The sequence below is a fragment of the Cherax quadricarinatus genome, chromosome 100 (assembly GCF_038502225.1).
Source record: "Cherax quadricarinatus isolate ZL_2023a chromosome 100, ASM3850222v1, whole genome shotgun sequence".
Classification (NCBI taxonomy): domain Eukaryota; kingdom Metazoa; phylum Arthropoda; class Malacostraca; order Decapoda; family Parastacidae; genus Cherax; species Cherax quadricarinatus.
In genome coordinates, this window is record NC_091391.1 from 7,060,737 (window position 1) to 7,079,940 (window position 19,204).

A 19,204-nucleotide genomic window follows, 5' to 3' on the forward strand; every position below is an offset into this window, starting at 1 on the left:
TGAGGAGCTCTTGATTTAGGGAATTGGATCTGTGCTCCAGTTCCCAGAATTAAGCCTGAATGCCTTCCACATTCCCCCCCCCAGGCACTGTATAATTCTACGGGTTTAGCGCTTCCCCTTGATTATAATAATAATAATTTAGCAGCCAGCTTACCCGAGTGCCCTCGAAAAGCTTGAGTGCCTTAAGAAGTGGGCAGCACTCGCCCGAATTTAACAATAAAGTGGCCAGTGTGAGTGATTGTACCATTGTCAGAGTGATTGTTGCCGGTGTATTGTGGTACAAACTGCCTTTATGTCGCCTCTGTGGTCCTCTCTGTGTCAAACTGCTGGTGAAACTGCTGCGTCAAACTGGTACAATTGACGTGAGTTTCCCTTCACTTATTTTGGAACACTGGAGGCTGGAGGGTGTTCGAAATTTGGCAGTATTGGGTTGGTTGAGTAATTCAGGGTTTTTTTTGGTTGGTTAATGGGGTTTAAAGTCTATCTACTACACGAGGGTCATTAAGACTGGTTGGTTGGTTAATGGGGTTTAAAGTCTATCTACTACACGAGGGTCATTAAGACTGGTTGGTTAGTTAATGCGGTTTAAAGTCTATCTACTACACCAGGGTCATTAAGACTGGTTGGTTGGTTAATATGGTTTAAAGTCTATCTACTACACGAGGGTCATTAAGACTGGTTGGTTGGTTAATGGGGTTTAAAGTCTATCTACTACACGAGGGTCATTAAGGCTGGTTGGTTGGTTAATGGGGTTTAAAGTCTATCTACTACACCAGGGTCATTAAGACTGGTTGGTTGGTTAATATGGTTTAAAGTCTATCTACTACACGAGGGTCATTAAGACTGGTTGGTTGGTTAATATGGTTTAAAGTCTATCTACTACACCAGGGTCATTAAGACTGGTTAGTTGGTTAATGGGGTTTAAAGTCTATCTACTACACCAGGGTCATTAAGACTGGTTAGTTGGTTAATGGGGTTTAAAGTCTATCTACTACACCAGGGTCATTAAGACTGGTTAGTTGGTTAATGGGGTTTAAAGTCTATCTACTACACCAGGGTCATTAAGACTGGTTAGTTGGTTAATGGGGTTTAAAGTCTATCTACTACACCAGGGTCATTAAGACTGGTTAGTTGGTTAATGGGGTTTAAAGTCTATCTACTACACTCTTCAGTCACATACAGAGTTTTTAGTTTAATATGTTTATTATGCACCCCATACCCATCCTGTGGGCGGTAGTCACCCCATACCCATCCTGTGGGCGGTAGTCACCCCATACCCATCCTGTGGGCGGTAGTCAAAAGATTACAGAGGTACATAATTGGTCCAGGGACTGGGCCTCAAAGTTTTGATAGCTGAGCAAGTTACAGAGGTAATGAATTCACAATTTACAAAGGTAATGAACTCACAATTTACAAAGGTAATGAACTCCAGGTAGGTCTAGTCACAATCATGACAAGTTACAAAGGTATTTACAGATTACAGAGGTACACAATGGGTCCAGGGACCGGGCTCCAAAGTTTTGATGGTTGAACTAGGTACAAGGTAATGAACTCACAAGTTACAAAGGTAATGAACTCACAAGTTACAAAGGTAATGAATACTGTAAGAATGGTTACTTACGTTTATACATGGCTGCAATCATGAACAAATTTTAGAGTAATGAGCAATTCACACTTCCACACCCGGTCACAACTGTAGTGAGTTATTGGTGCAAATGTTGATTGTTGAGTCTCTCTCTCTCACACACACACACACACACACATACACACACACACACACACACACACACACACACACTAAATCTCCCGCTTCACACACGGAGGGCCCGGGTTCGATTCCCGGCGGGTGGAAACATTTCGACACGTTTCCTTACACCTGTTGTCCTGTTCACCTAGCAGCAAATAGGTACCTGGGTGTTAGTGGACTGGTGTGGGTGGCATCCTGGGGGACAAGATTAAGGACCACAATGGAAATAAGTTAGACAGTCCTCGATGACGCACTGACTTTCTTGGGTTATCCTGGGTGGCTAACCCTCCGGGGTTAAAAATCCGAACGAAATCTTATCTTATCTTATCTTATCACACACACACACACATGCACATATGTGGTAATGCTTTATTTACAGCTAGCAAAGTCAGGGTATTTCTCCAGAATGGTCTGTAATATACCACTGTGGATAAAATACTTTGCCATTTCTTGAACACTTCTGAGTGAGTTGTTTCTAAATTCATTAATTTTATCGCACTCCAGTACATAATGACGCAAGGTGTGACACACTCCAGTACATAATGACGCAGAGTGTGACACACTCCAGTACATAATGACGCAGGGTGTGATACACTCCAGTACATAATGACGCAGAGTGTGACAATAGTCCATCTGGCAAAGTTTACATTTCGTTTGGTCTACATCTGGTGGTGGTGATTTAACCTGCCAAAGATACTTGTAACCCAGCCGGAGCCGGGCAGTAGTGACAGCCGGAGCCGGGCGGTAGTGACATCCAAGAGTCTGCTTATCTTGTTAGATGCACCATAGACATGTGGCTCCTCCTGCATGATAGAATGATGATAGATGGACTGACTTGTGTCAATCTCCCTAAGTCTTAAGTCAATAAAGTTCATTTGAAGTTCTTTTCGTATTATTGTTCTCAAACTGCTAACTGACAACCCAAGATTGTAATCTACTCCCTCTTTGAAAGCATACAGCTTAGCCAATTTATCAGTTCTATCATGCATCTGAAGACCAATGTGAGATGGAATCCACAGCATGTGCACTCTGACTCCACTGTCCACAATCCTACCATACCTGTGTCTGGCTTCTGACACAAGCATGCCACAATTTATGCTTAATGAGTTGAGAGCATTTATGGATGACAGAGAATCAGTTACAATTAAACTGTCAATCTTTGATACATAGATGCATTTCAGTGCAAGGAGTATGGCAAACAGTTCTGTCTGAAGGGTAGAGGCCCAGAAGACTGTATTGTTGACTGCAGCAGTAGAGGCGAGGTTAAGATAATATAAACAGTCATCAACATAATAGATCCAGTTTGAGGTGGTCAGTCCCTCAGCCTGGAGACAGGTTCAGCTCTATGGTCTCTATTTCAAGTCCCTTTATTCTTACTGGAGACTCGTATATTTATTAACGTTATACCAATTAAATTCGCATTACAAACGCCCCTATATACCTTGTTCTAGATATTTCTTAAACCAGAGGGATGTTAGGCAAGTCAAACGAGGTGGTTGGGGAAGTGGTTGATGCTCTCATTACGTAGTTTTAAGAATAGGTATGATAGGTTTCCAAAAAAAGGTCAGGAACATGGTGTATCCACTTGGCTGGTGGCGGTGACTCGACCCCAGCTAAAACAAATACGACACTACAAATTAATGAGTATATTTGACGGATATGAACTAAATTCCAATGAATTATTATTATTATTATTATTATTATTATTATTATTATTATTATTATTATTATTATTATTATTATTATTATTATTGTATACTTAGCGTATATACTCTGACATGTACATCCTCTCAATGTACATACGCTGAGATACCTAGAGGGTGGGTGCTTCTGGGGTCAGCGCCCCCGTGGCACGGTCTGTGACCAGGTTTGGTGGTGGATCAGGGACTGATCAATCAGGTTGTTACTGCTGGCTGCACGTAAACCAACGTAGAAACCACAGCCCGGCTGGTCAGGTACTGATTTTGTGTGTCTGTCCAGCGACTTCTTGAAGACCACCAGGGGTCTTGAAGACCACCAGGGGTTTTGAAGACCACCAGGGGTCTTGAAGACCACCAGGGGTCTTGAAGACCACCAGGGATCTTGAAGACAACCAGGAGTCTTGACCACCAGGGGTCTTGAAGACAACCAAGGGTCTTTAAGACCACCAGGGATCTTGAAGACAAACAGGAGTCTTGACCACCAGGGGTCTTAAAGACAACCAGGGGTCTTGAAGACAACCAGGGGTCTTGAAGACCACTAGGGGTCTTGAAGACAACCAGGGGTCTTGAAGACAACCAGGGGTCTTGAAGACAACCAGGGGTCTTGAAGACAACCAGGGATCTTCAAGACAACCAGGGGTCTTGAAGACCACCAGGGGTCTTGAAGACAACCAGGGGTTTTGAAGACAGCCAGGGATCTTGAAGACAACCAGGGGTCTTGAAGACCACCAGGGGTCTTGAAGACAACCAGGGGTCTTGAAGACAACCAGGGATCTTGAAGACAACCAGGGGTCTTGAAGACCACCAGGGGTCTTGAAGACAACCAGGGGTCTTGAAGACAACCAGGGGTCTTGAAGACAACCAGGGATCTTGAAGACAACCAGGTATCTTGAAGACCACCAGGGGTCTTGAAGACAACCAGGGGTCTTGAAGACAACCAGGGATCTTGAAGACAACCAGGTATCTTGAAGACCACCAGGGGTCTTGAAGACAACCAGGGATCTTGAAGACAACCAGGTATCTTGAAGACCACCAGGGGTCTTGAAGACCACCAGGGGTCTTGAAGACCACCAGGGGTCTTGAAGACAACCAGGGATCTTGAAGACAACCAGGGGTCTTGAAGACCACCAGGGGTCTTGAAGACCACCAGGGGTCTTGAAGACAACCAGGGGTCTTGAAGACAACCAGGGATCTTCAAGACAACCAGGGGTCTTGAAGACCACCAGGGGTCTTGAAGACAACCAGGGGTCTTGAAGACCACCAGGGGTCTTGAAGACCACCAGGGGTCTTGAAGACAACCAGGGGTCTTGAAGACCACAAGGGGTCTTGAAGACCTCCAGGGGTCTTGAAGACATCCAGGGATCTTGAAGACAACCAGGTATCTTGAAGACCACCAGGGGTCTTGAAGACCACCAGGGGTCTTGAAGACAACCTGGGGTCTTGAAGACCACCAGGGGTCTTGAAGACAACCAGGGATCTTGAAGACAGCCAGGTATCTTGAAGACCACCAGGGGTCTTGAAGACCACCAGGGGTCTTGAAAACAACCAGGGGTCTTGAAGACCACCAGGGGTCTTGAAGACAACCAGGGATCTTGAAGACAGCCAGGTATCTTGAAGACCACCAGGGGTCTTGAAGACAACCAGGGGTCTTGAAGACAACCAGGGATCTTGAAGACAACCAGGGGTCTTGAAGACCACCAGGGGTCTTGAAGACAACCAGGGGTCTTGAAGACAACCAGGGGTCTTGAAGACCACCAGGGGTCTTGAAGACAACCAGGGGTCTTGAAGACAACCAGGAGTCTTGAAGACAACCAGGGGCCTTGAAAACCACCAGGGGTCTTGAAGACAACCAGGAGTCTTGAAGACAACCAGGAGTCTTGAAGACAACCAGGGGTCTTGAAGACAACCAGGAGTCTTGAAGACAACCAGGGGTCTTGAAGACAACCAGGGGTCTTGAAGACAACCAGGAATCTTGAAGAGAACCAGGGGTCTTGAAGACAACCAGGGGTCTTGAAGACAACCAGGAGTCTTGAAGACAACCAGGAGTCTTGAAGACAGCCAGGGGTCTTGAAGACAACCAGGAGTCTTGAAGACAACCAGGGGTCTTGAAGACAACCAGGGGTCTTGAAGACAACCAGGAGTCTTGAAGACAACCAGGGGTCTTGAAGACCACCAGGGGTCTTGAAGACCACCAGGGGTCTTGAAGACAACCAGGGGTCTTGAAGACCACCAGGGGTCTTGAAGACCTCCAGGGGTCTTGAAGACAACCAGGGATCTTGAAGACAACCAGGTATCTTGAAGACCACCAGGGGTCTTGAAGACCCCCAGGGGTCTTGAAGACAACCAGGGGTCTTGAAGCCCACCAGGGGTCTTGAAGACAACCAGGGATCTTGAAAACAACCAGGGGTCTTGAAGCCCACCAGGGGTCGTCTTGAAGACAACCAGGGGTCTTGAAGACAACCAGGGATCTTGAAAACAACCAGGGGTCTTGAAGACCACCAGGGGTCTTGAAGACAACCAGGGGTCTTGAAGACAACCAGGGGTCTTGAAGACTACCAGGGGTCTTGAAGACAAGCAGGGGTCTTGAAGATCACCAGGGGTCTTGAAGACAACCAGGGGTCTTGAAGACAACCAGGGGTCTTGAAGACAATCAGGGGACTTGAAGACAACCAGGGGCCTTGAAGACCACCAGGGGTCTTGAAGACAACTAGGGGTCTTGAAGACAACCAGGGGTCTTGAAGACAACCAGGGGTCTTGAAGACCACCATGGGTCTTGAAGACAACCAGGAGTCTTGAAGACCACAAGGGGTCTTGAAGACCACCAGGGGTCTTGAAGACAACCAGGGGTCTTGAAGACAGCCAGGGGTCCTGAAGACAGCCAGGGGTCTTGAAGACCACCAGGGGTTTTGACAACCAGGGGTCTTGAAGACAACCACGAGTCTTGACCACCAGGAGTCTTGAAGACCCCAAGGGGTCTTGAAGACAACCAGGGGTCTTGAAGACCACCAGGGGTCTTGAAGACAACCAGGGGTCTTGAAGACCACCAGGAGTCTTAAAAACCACCAGGGGTCTTGAAGACAATCAGGGGTCTTGAAGTCCACCAGGAGCCTTGAAGACCCCAAGGGGTCTTGAAGACAACCAGGGGTCTTGAAGACCACCAGGGGTCTTGAAGACAACCAGGGGTCTTGAAGACCACCAGGAGTCTTAAAGACCACCAGGGGTCTTGAAGTCAATCAGGGGTCTTGAAGTCCACCAGGGGTCTTGAAGATCGCCAGGGGTCTTGAAAACCACCAGGAGTTTTGAAGACCACCAGGGGTCTTGAAGACCACCAGGAGTTTTGAAGACCACCAGGGGTCTTGAAGACAACCAGGAGTCTTGAAGACCACCAGTGGTCTTGGAGATAACCAGGGGTCTTGAAGACAACCAGGAATCTTGAAGACAGCCAGGGGTCTTGAAGACAGTCAGGGGTCTTGAAGACAACCAGGGGTCTTAAAGACCGCCAGGGGTCTTAAAGACAACCAGGGGTCTTTAAGACATCCAGGGGTCTTGAAGACAACCAGGGGTCTTGAAGACCGCCAGGGGTCTTGAAGACAACAAGGGGTCTTGAAGACAATCAGGGATCTTGAAGACAGCCAGGGATCTTGAAGACAACCAGGGGTCTTGAAGACAGCCAGGGGTTTTAAAGAAAGCCAGGGGTGTTGACAGGCAGGGGCCTTGAAGACCGCCATGGGTCTTGAAGACAACCAGGGGTCTTGAACACAGCCAGGGGTCTTGAAGACAGCTAGGGGTCTTGAAGACAACCAGGGGTCTTGACAAGCAGGGGTCTTGAAGACAACCAGGAGTCTTGAAGACAGCCAGGGGTCTTGAAGACAGCCAGTGGTCGTGAAGACAACCAGGAGTCTTGAAGACAACCAGGGGTCTTGAAGATAACCAGGAGTCTTGAAGACAGCCAGGGGTCTTGAAGACAACCAGGAGTCTTGAAGACAGCCAGGGGTCTTGAAGACAGCCAGGAGTCTTGAAGACAACCAGGAGTCTTGAAGACAGCCAGGAGTCTTGAAGACAACCAGGGGTCTTGAAGACAACCAGGGGTCTTGAAGACAACCAGGGGTCTTGAAGACAGCCAGGAGTCTTGAAGACAACCAGGGGTCTTGAAGACAGCCAGGAGTCTTGAAGACAACCAGGGGTCTTGAGGACAGCCAGGAGTCTTGAAGTAAACCAGGGGTCATGAAGACAACCAGGGGTCTTGAAGACAACCAGGGGTCTTGAAGACAACCAGGGGTCTTGAAGACAACCAGGGGTCTTGAAGACAACCAGGGGTCTTGAAGACAGCCATGAGTCTTGAAGACAACCAGGGGTCTTGAAGACAACCAGGAGTCTTGAAGACCACCAGGGGTCTTGAAGACAACCAGGGGTCTTGAAGACAACCAGGAGTCTTGAAGACAACCAGGGGTCTTGAAGACAACCAGGGGTCTTGAAGACAACCAGGGGTCTTGAAGACAGCCAGGGGTCTTGAAGACAACCAGGGGTCTATTGGTAATCCTTATTATTATGTATGCTGGGAGGTAGTTGAACAGTCTTGGGCCCCTGACACTTATTGTGTTGTCTCTCAGTGTACTCGTGACACCTCTGATTTTCACTGGGGGAATGTTGCATCTCCTGTCCAGTCTTTTGCTTTCATTAGGACTGATTTTCGTGTGCAAGTTTGGTACTAATCCCTCTAGGATTTTCCAAGTGTATATTATTATGTATCTCTCTCGCCTGCATTCCAGGGAATACAGATCAAGGATCTTCAACTGTTCCCAGTAATTCAGGTGCTTTATCGTACTTATGTGTGCCGTGAAAGTTCTCTGTACATTCTCCAGGGCAGCAATTTTGCCTGCCTTGAAAGGGACCATTAATATATAGCAATATTCCAACCTAGAGAGAACAAGAACAAGTTTTAAAGGTTCTCGTTATCCACTCTGTTATTTTCCCATATTGTTACCGAGTCTCACTAACTCCTGTAAGTTTCAAGTCTATCTGAAGATACATTGTTTAGTTATCAATTGAAAAGAATTAATATAAACTCAAGACGGGTAATATTCCAGTATTTATTATTATCATTATTATTATTATTATACGGGAGGAAGCGTCAACCCGTAGGGGTCATATATTAACTGGGGAGAGGGATCAGGGGGTACTCTGGTTTGATGCGAGGAAGAGGAGGCGTAGCTCCAGTGCCTTGGATCAAGAGCACTTCTCCCCCCCCCCCCCACGTAATTAATATTACCACCATCACTGCTTCTACGGGTTTAGCGCTTCCCCACTAATATAATAATAATAATAATATTATTATTATTATTATTATTGTGGAAGCGCTAAATCCATACGGACAACATGTGCAAAACTTGGCTATCTTTATTGTGCAGACGTTTCGCCCAGGTGTGAAACGTGAAAGAGTTTGAGGTTATCAGTCCCTCAACTTTGATGACTGACGAAGACTGGTTGGTGGGTTAATGGGGTTTAAAGTCTATCTACTACACCAGGGTCATTAAGACTGGTTGGTTGGTTAATGGGGTTTAAAGTCTATCTACTACACCAGGGTCATTAAGACTGGTTGGTTGGTTAATGGGGTTTAAAGTCTATCTACTACACCAGGGTCATTAAGACTGGTTGGTTGGTTAATGGGGTTTAAAGTCTATCTACTACACGAGGGTCATTAAGACTGGTTGGTTGGTTAATGGGGTTTAAAGTCTATCTACTACACCAGGGTCATTAAGACTGGTTGGTTGGTTAATGGGGTTTAAAGTCTACTACACCAGGGTCATTAAGACTGGTTAGTTGGTTAATGGGGTTTAAAGTCTATCTACTACACGAGGGTCATTAAGACTGGTTGGTTGGTTAATGGGGTTTAAAGTCTATCTACTACACGAGGGTCATTAAGACTGCAGGTCACCTGGTCACCACCAGCCAAGAATACTTTACTACCTAAAATACTGATTAATATAAACTGCCAGTGTATATACACTGTGATATACACCTCTCAGTGTATATACACTGAGATATACACCTCTCAGTGTATATACACTGAGATATACACCTCTCAGTGTATATACACTGAGATATACACCTCTCAATGTATATACACTGAGATATACACCTCTCAGTGTATATACACTGAGATATACACCTCTCAGTGTATATACACTGAGATATACACCTCCCAGTGTATATACACTGAGATATACACCTCTCAGTGTATATACACTGAGATATACACCTCTCAGTGTATATACACTGAGATATACACCTCCCAGTGTATATACACTGAGATATACACCTCTCAGTATATATACACTGAGATATACACCTCCCAGTGTATATACACTGAGATATACACCTCCCAGTGTATATACACTGAGATATACACCTCTCAGTGTATATACACTGAGATATACACCTCTCAGTGTATATACACTGAGATATTCACCACTCAGTGTATATACACTGAGATATACACCTCCCAGTGTATATACACTGAGATATACACCTACCAGTGTTTATACACTGAGATATACACCTCTCGGTGTATATACACTGAGATATACACCTCTCAGTGTATATACTGAGATATACACATTTCAGTGTATATACACTGACATACACCTACCAGTGTATATACACTGAGATATACACCTACCAGTGTATATACACTGAGATATACACCTCTCCGTGTATATACACTGAGAAATACACATCTCAGTGTATATACTGAGATATACACATCTCAGTGTATATACACTGAGATATACACATGTCAGTGTATATACACTGAGTGTTATAACCTCACACAAGATATAACGATGCCCATTCGGGTTTAGCGCATGTTATACAATAAATATTTCTATAAATAAGAATTATTGTATTTTGTGCCATAATTTGCTTACTATACACCAGAGCTGAACCAGATTTTTATTATTGTTTAACCATAGAAGCCGCCACCATAGCCTCCACCATAGCCGCCACCATAGCCGCCACCATAGCCTCCACCATAGCCTCCACTATAGCCACCGTCATAGCCTCCTGCGCCAAGATTTGCACCGTGAGCTTTTGCTAGGGCTTTTGTAGCAGCTGCGGTAGCTTGGGCAGCTGCACCTCTGCTGGACTGAAGCTGGTGGTTAGCAAGGGAGCTTTGCAGGAGTAGGTTGTTGGCAGCTTTCTGCGCGTAGTGCGCATCCGCAGCCTGCGCTGCGGCATTCGCCGATGCGCTGAAGAAGTTCTGGCGGGCGTATGCTAGATCTCCGTAGCCCCCATAGCCCCCGTAGCTCCCGTAGCCTCCGTAGTGGGAGTTTGCGCGGTTGTATGCCCATACTTTATGCGCGTATGCAGCCTGGGCGGCTGCGGCGGCTGCGGCAGCTTGACTGCCTTGCCTAAAGGCATTAGCTTGCGCTGCCCCGAGGGCTTGACTTAACTCCGCAGCTGCAGCGTAGTTGCTGGAGGCGGCGTAGTTGGCCCTGCTGGCAGCGCTGGCTGCCACGCTGGCCACACCCTGGGCGGCGTTGGCAGCTGCAGCGTGTGCCACGCCACCCAGACCAGCGGCGGCAGCTGTGGCGTGGTAGGCCGCCTGGTTGGCGATCTGGGAGGATGATGGTCCATGTCTGTAGCCGCCGCCGCCGACGACCAAGTACGACCCTCCGCCGCTACCGTAGCCGCCGCCGCCATAGCCGCCTCCGCCATATCCACGCCTCACCTGAAATTCACTGCAAAATCATAAAAGAAGAAATACTTTCACCATCGCTCAGACAGTCACTGTCTTGCCAGAAGTAGCCAGGATCTATAATGACAGGGTTACGTTCCAGCAACACAGTCGTAAAGCGAAATCATATTTTAATGTAAATAATTGAGATAGGTTCCAAAATTGTCAATATTTTCCCAAATTATAATATAATTAAAATAGGTTTCAAAATTATCAAAATTTTTGCAAATATGTACCAATATTCCTATTTTCTATACATAATTAAATATTGTAAACATTTAAACACATGTAGGTTTAGCGCTTGGTTTGGATGATAATAATAATAATAAACTTAACATCAGTGCATGTTATAATCTATGTATTATCATTATTCTGATCAAAATTCATTGCTAAACCCACAGAATGGTTTTTTTTTAATCATTCTGCATTACCCAGGATGGTTTTCCAATCATTCTCCATCACACAGGATGATTTTCCAATCATTCTCCATCACACAGGATGATTTTCCAATCATTCTCCATCACACAGGATGATTTTCCAATCTTTCTCCATCACACAGGATGATTTTCCAATCTTTCTCCATCACACAGGATGGTTTTCCAATCATTCTTCATCACACAGGATGGTTTTCCAATCCTTTCCCATCATGCAGGATGGTTTTCCAATCCTTTCCCATCATGCAGGATGGTTTTCCAATCCTTTCCCATCATGCAGGATGGTTTTCCAATCCTTTTCTATCACACAGGATGGTTTTCCAATCCTTTTCCATCACACAGGATGGTTTTCCAATCATTTTCCATCACACAGGATGGTTTTCCAATCATTCTTCATCACACAGGATAGTTTTCCAATCAAGGGTCTTCTTGTCAACCTGAGCTGGGAGACTTAAGTAGGGCATTGAAAATACTCTCATGTATGTCCTGTATCTCAATAGGTAGCGCACTCATCTCGCACACTGAGGTCCATGGTTCAATCCCTGGTACGAGTGGAGACATTAAGATGTGTTTCCTTGAGACACCTGCTGTCCATGTTTACCCATCAGGTGTTAGTGGACTGATGTGGGTCACATCCTGGGTGTTAGTGGACTGGTGTGGGTGGCATCCTGGGTGTTAGTGGACTGGTGTGGGTCACATCCTGGGTGTTAGTGGACTGGTGTGGGTCACATCCTGGGTGTTAGTGGACTGGTGTGGGTCACATCCTGGGTGTTAGTGGACTGGTGTGGGTCACATCCTGGGACAAATTTGCGGGAAATGCTCAGCATAAGGATTTTTTTTGCACCGATAACATGTAAATAGAACATATACTAGAACCTATAAAAAACTGTTTAGATCCAAAAAATTGTGAAAACTGAAAACCTGTTCTAGATGCTAGTGTTCACTTACCCTCATTGATGACGACAACCCCACAGTAACTGTAAACAGACAAATATATATATATTAACACCTTGTGTTTTATATATATATACGTATATATATATATATATATATATATATATATATATATATATATATATATATATATATATATATATATATATATATATATATATATATATATATATGTAACATCACTGCGACTAGCCAAGGACTCGAACTCATGCTGCTTTGGCGTGCCTCATGGTGGACGAAAACTCAAAGCAGCATGGGTTCTAGTCCTTGGCTAGTCACAATGTTGTTATTAATCAATACCACTCGTTCGTGGGCACAATTTATGTATGTATGTGTGTGTGTGTGTGTGCATGCAAGACAGTTGCAGACATGAGATCTTAACTATGCAAAACAAGCCACGGGGGGAGGGGGGGATGGAAATCTTCAGCTCAAGTACTTTCAGATGTCTGTGTGTGTCATCAGGAGCTACGTAATGTTGCAAGAGTAACAACTTGAGGAATTAAGGGAAGTTCTATCAGAGGCAGCGTAATGATGCTTGCCACTGCTTCTCTTAGATATGAGAGGCACCAGTCTACTCAGCACCCTCACTGCCTCTCACCATATGGGGTAGGGTAGAAGTGGGCCTCCCAGTTTATGGTGTGGTAGAAGTGGGCCTCCCAGTTTATGGTGTGGTAGAAGTGGGCCTTCCAGTTTATGGTGTGGTAGAAGTGGTCCTCCCAGTTTATGGTGTGGTAGAAGTGGGCCTTTCAGTTTATGGTGTGGTAGAAGAGGGCCTCCCAGTTTATGGTGTGGTAGAAGTGGGCCTTCCAGTTTATGGTGTGGTAGAAGTGGGCCTCCCAGTTTATGGTGTGGTAGAAGTGGGCCTCAACGTTTATGGTGTGGTAGAAGAGGGCCTCCCAGTTTATGGTGTGGTAGAAGAGGGCCTCCCAGTTTATGGTGTGGTAGAAGAGAGCCTCCCAGTTTATGGTGTGGTAGAAGTGGGCCTCCCAGTTTATGGTAGGGTAGAAGTGGGCCTCCCAGTTTATGGTGTGGTAGAAGAGGGCCTCCCAGTTTATGGTGTGGTAGAAGTGGGCCTCCCAGTTTATGGTGTGGTAGAAGAGGGCCTTCCAGTTTATGGTGTGGTAGAAGAGGGTCTCCCAGTTTATGGTGTGGTAGAAGAGGGCCTCCCAGTTTATGGTGTGGTAGAAGTGGGCCTCCCAGTTTATGGTGTGGTAGAAGTGGGCCTCCCAGTTTATGGTGTGGTAGAAGAGGGCCTCCCAATTTATGGTGTGGTAGAAGAGGGCCTCCCAGTTTATGGGGTGGTAGAAGTGGGCCTCCCAGTTTATGGTTGGGTAGAAGAGGGCCTCAGTTTATGGTAGGGTAGAAGAGGGGTCCTCACAGTTTATGGTGTGGTAGAAGTGGGTGTGGTAGAAGAGGGCCTCCCAGTTTATGGTAGGGCTGAAGAGGGTCTTCCAGTTTAGGGTAGGGTATTAGAGGGCCTCCCAGTTTATGGTAGGGTAGAAGAGGGCCTCAGAGTTTAGGGTAGGGTAGAAGAGAGCCTCCCAGTTTATGGTGTGGTAGAAGAGGGCCTCCCAGTTTATGGTGTGGTAGAAGAGGGCCTCCCAGTTTATGGTAAGGTAGAAGAGGGCCTCCCAGTTTATGGTGTGGTAGAAGAGGGCCTCCCAGTTTATGGTGTGGTAGAAGAGGGCCTCCCAGTTTATGGTGTGGTAGAAGTGAGACTCCCAGTTTATGGTAGGGTAGAAGAGGGCCTCACAGTTTATGGTGTGATAGAAGTGGGCCTCCCAGTTTATGGTGTGGTAGAAGAGAGCCTCCCAGTTTATGGTGTGGTAGAAGTGGGCCTCCCAGTTTATGGTAGGGTAGAAGTGGGCCTCCCAGTTTATGGTGTGGTAGAAGAGGGCCTCCCAGTTTATGGTGTGGTAGAAGAGGGCCTCCCAGTTTATGGTGTGGTAGAAGTGGGCCTCCCAGTTTATGGTGTGGTAGAAGAGGGCCTTCCAGTTTATGGTGTGGTAGAAGAGGGTCTCCCAGTTTATGGTGTGGTAGAAGAGGGCCTCCCAGTTTATGGTGTGGTAGAAGTGGGCCTCCCAGTTTATGGTGTGGTAGAAGTGGGCCTCCCAGTTTATGGTGTGGTAGAAGAGGGCCTCCCAGTTTATGGTGTGGTAGAAGAGGGCCTCCCAGTTTATGGGGTGGTAGAAGTGGGCCTCTCAGTTTATGGTAGGGTAGAAGAGGGCCTCACAGTTTATGGTGTGGTAGAAGTGGGCCTCCCAGTTTATGGTAGGGCTGAAGAGGGTCTTCCAGTTTAGGGTAGGGTATTAGAGGGCCTCCCAGTTTATGGTAGGGTAGAAGAGGGCCTCAGAGTTTAGGGTAGGGTAGAAGAGAGCCTCCCAGTTTATGGTAGGGTAGAAGAGGGCCTCCCAGTTTATGGTGTGGTAGAAGAGGGCCTCCCAGTTTATGGTAAGGTAGAAGAGGGCCTCCCAGTTTATGGTAGGGTAGAAGAGGGACTCCCAGTTTATGGTAGGGTAGAAGAGGGACTCCCAGTTTATGGTAGGGTAGAAGAGGGCCTCCAAGTTTATGGTAGGGTAGAAGAGGGCCTCCCAGTTTATGGTGTGGTAGAAGAGGGCCTCACAGTTTATGGTAGGGCTGAAGAGGGTCTCCCAATTTAGGGTAGGGTAGAAGAGGGCCTCCCAGTTTATGGTAGGGCAGAAGAGGGCCTCCCAGTTTATGGTGTGGTAGAAGAGGGCCTCCCAGTTTATGGCAGGGCTGAATAGGGTCTCCCAGTTTAGGGTAGGGTAGAAGTGGGCCTCCCCATTTATGGTAGGGTAGAAGAGGGCCTCCCAGTTTATGGTGTGGTAGGAGTGGGCCTCCCAGTTTATGGTGTGGTAGAAGTGGGCCTCCCAGTTTAGGGTAGGGCAGAAGAGGGCCTCCCAGTTTAGGGTAGGGCAGAAGAGGGCCTCCCAGTTTAGGGTAGGGCAGAAGAGGGCCTCCCAGTTTAGGGCAGGGCAGAAGAGGGCCTCCCAGTTTAGGGTAGGGTAGAAGTGGGCCTCCCAGTTTATGGTAGGGTAGAAGAGGGCCTCCCAGTTTATGGTAGGGTAGAAGAGGGCCTCCCAGTTTATGGTAGGGTAGAAGAGGGCCTCCCAGTTTATGGTAGGGTAGAAGAGGGCCTCCCAGTTTATGGTAGGGTAGAAGAGGGCCTCCCAGTTTATGGTAGGGTAGAAGAGGGCCTCCCAGTTTAGGGTAGGGCAGAAGAGGGCCTCAGAGTTTACAGAAAGTGGGAAACAGAATAACAGATTTAACAGGCAGCTTAAGGTTTATCTAATCACCGTCAACAAGTCACGTGACACAAGAGATTACGTTGCACTGCTGGATAATACACGTACAAAACAATATTGTATGTAAACCTTGTAATTAATAAGAGTCAAATGCGCTCATTTGTCAGCTTAAAATAGTGTACGTCTTGGGAGGTTGTAGAATGTTGCAGGTAAAGCTTGGCAGAACCTCTCCATATATTCTTAAATACTGATCCTCAGTATCAATTATTAGTCCTGTATCTTGGTTATTATTCCTGTATCTTGGTTATTATTCCTGTATCTTGGTTATTTATGGATGTTTCACATTATTCTTAAGAGATAATACCCAGACAATTCATAAATTTTCCAATTATCCTTTATCAGTACATAAAAGCCTAAGCCTGTTGGGCTGTAATCCACTAAGCTAGTTGCAACTACCATGTTGCAATCAGTGATTGCAACACTATAGAGAACCTTTATGCTGGTGTAGCTCAGTGGGTTTACTCGTAATGGTTATAACAATGGGCAGGACACGTTCACGATGGAGTAAATGTGAGGATAGTACTGAGGTCACTGGTCTAACGTCACCAGATCCTCATGAGGCCTCATGGCATAATTAGCAATTCTGCGATTTTGTATAGCAGTGTTGGTTTAGGTTGTGTACAATAGATGGTTATCAGCAAATCCTCATGGGCCAGACACGGCCCCATGTGGGAAGAGTGGGCCGCAGACGGACCTGTACCCCTCATAACGGTTTCGTGAATCATGATGATGGCTTTGAGGGGACTTGAGCTAGAGCTAGTTACGGCCACGCTGGCGGGAGATTCGTCTGTAAAAACTTGCATTTGCGGTCACAGTGGTGGCCTATGCTAACCTTCGTATGGTGTATAAATATATCTAGTTGGATAAATATTATTGTAGCCAGCTGGTCCAGTGGCTAACACGTCGGTCTGGAGTTTTGTGACTCACTGACCGCGGGTTCTAACCCAACCCATGTTATGGTTTGTTTGCAATCATGTCATAATATGTAAGGATTTAATGTTAAGAATTAATATAAGTCTGCCCGAAATACCTAGCCATGCTAGGTGTCCTAGTGGCCCCCTCTGTAATTAGTATTTTATAACATGTAAACCACACAATACCCAAAACCTGTAAACCCCACATTGTAACCCTTATAGAGAATAAACTTGAACTGAATTGAATTACGATTTCGTGAGTCAAGTTGTGCCTCACATATCTGAGAGAAGCTGTGGCTGCATTACCTTTGTAAATTGTGAATTCATTACCTCTGTAACTTGCTCAGCTATCAAAACTTTGAGGCCCAGTCCCTGGACCCATTATGTACCTCTGTAATCTTTTGACTACCACCCACAGGATGGGTATGGGGTGACTACCACCCACAGGATGGGTATGGGGTGCATAATAAATATATTAAACAAACTAAAAGCTGTGGCTGGTGTCCCCACGCTGCAAGTTGTGCCTCACATATCTGAGAGAAGCTGTGGCTGGTGTCCCCACGCTGCCTCTGAGAAAATCTCTCCTCATTTCTCCTGTTGCTACTCTTGCAACATTGCACAACTCCTGATGATGCACGGAGACTATCAAAGCACTTGTGCTTAAGATTCCCCCCCCCCCCCCGTGGCTCGTCTTGTTAAGATCGCCTGTCTGTGACTGCATTGTATTGTAATTCACAGTGATTGTGTGAATGATGGTAAAAGTGTTTTTTTTTTCCTTGATCACCCTCTCTCGGTGGGAGAATAATGATCATGCTACCCACATGCACCATGGTTCGAGTACCGGTTCATTACTCTGTTTATTCACTAATAGTTATTGAAATCTAAGTTTAGTTTTTAACCTGATATTAAATTAGGAAATTTTTAGAGAGTTTTATGGGAATATTTAATAAGAAGAAGAATGTATGGGGGGTAAAGTTACCATAAGAATGGTAGTGAGGGAGGGTGGTGGAGTAGTGAGGGAGGGTGATGGAGTAGTGAGGGAGGGTGATGGAGTAGTGAGGGAGGGTGATGGAGTAGTGAGGGAGGAGGTAGTGAGGGAGGAGGTAGTGAGGGAGGGTGATGGTAGTAGTGAGGGAGGGTGATGGAGTAGTGAGGGAGGGTGATGGTAGTAGTGAGGGAGGGTGATGGAGTAGTGAGGGAGGGTGATGGTAGTAGTGAGGGAGGAGGTAGTGAGGGAGGAGGTAGTGAGGGAGGAGGTAGTGAGGGAGGAGGTAGTGAGGGAGGGAGGTAGTGAGGGAAGGAGGTAGTGAGGGAGGAGGTAGTGAGGGAGGTAGGTAGTGAGGGTTTGGAGGTAGTGAGGGAGGGAGGTAGTGAGGGAGGGAGGTAGTGAGGGAGGAGGTAGTGAGGGAGGAGGTAGTGAGGGAGGGAGGGAGTGAGGGAAGGAGGTAGTGAGGGAGGGAGGTAGTAGTGAGGGTGAACATACCTGCTAGGAGGAAGTAAGCAGGCAGCAGCGCCATGTTGCACCAGCGGTGGTCACCCAAGACTAGTGCCTGAAGACTGGGTCTCGCTCCCTTATATAGAGTCTCTCCCTCTGGTGTCCCAACAGCCTCCATCAGGCTCCTGAAGACATCCTCAGGGTTGTTGACGTGGGATAACCCATCAAAGCCATGTAGGGTGGCTTATCTCTATTGTTGTCCTATATTCATGGAGGCAGGATCCATACATAATGTATGTGACCTGACCTGACTTGGTTAGGGCATTGGCTTAAGCCGGTGGGAGACTTGGACCTGCCTCGCATGGGCCAGTAGGCCTGCTACAGTGTTCCTTCTTTCGTGTGCTCGTATAGCTTGAAGAAATGGTTCGATAAAGCTCATGGAGCAGGGAGAGAGTGGATCTAGTAGAGACTAGTGAAGAGGCGAGGCCAGGAGCTATGAATCGACCCCTGCAACCACAAGGATGCAACCCACAAGAGACTAACAACTGTGTAACATTTGGGTATCAATATTCTGGAAACGTTTCGCCACGCATTGTAGAGAAAGAAGGAAGATGGATGGACTGGACACAACGACTCCAGGTTGAGGGACTGATTGCCTCAAACTCCTCCTCGCCTTCCATCTTTCTCTGCACTGGACTGAAGAAACAACTGGCTGGCGAAATGTTTCCAGAATATAAATACCAAAGTTAGTTAGTTTAATATGTTTATTATGCACCCCATACCCACCTGTGGGCGGTAGTCACCCCATACCCATCCTGTGGGTGGTAATCACCCCATACCCATCCTGTGGGCGGTAGTCACCCCATACCCATCCTGTGGGCGGTAGTCACCCCATACCCATCCTGTGGGCGGTAGTCACCCCATACCCATCCTGTGGGTGGTAATCACCCCATACCCAT

General features: G+C 46.7%; 1 protein-coding gene across 1 annotated transcript; it reads right to left on the reverse strand.

The window, feature by feature from the left end:
• Positions 1-10,017: 10,017 nt before the first annotated feature.
• Positions 10,018-18,344, reverse strand: LOC128704612 (uncharacterized). Its single transcript, XM_053799716.2, has 3 exons — positions 18,294-18,344; positions 12,565-12,593; positions 10,018-11,176 (listed from the first exon to the last, which is right to left on the reverse strand). Exons 1-3 carry the CDS (start codon positions 18,325-18,327, stop codon positions 10,409-10,411), a joined length of 831 nt encoding a protein of 276 aa, XP_053655691.2. The 5' UTR covers positions 18,328-18,344; the 3' UTR covers positions 10,018-10,408.
• Positions 18,345-19,204: the final 860 nt, after the last annotated feature.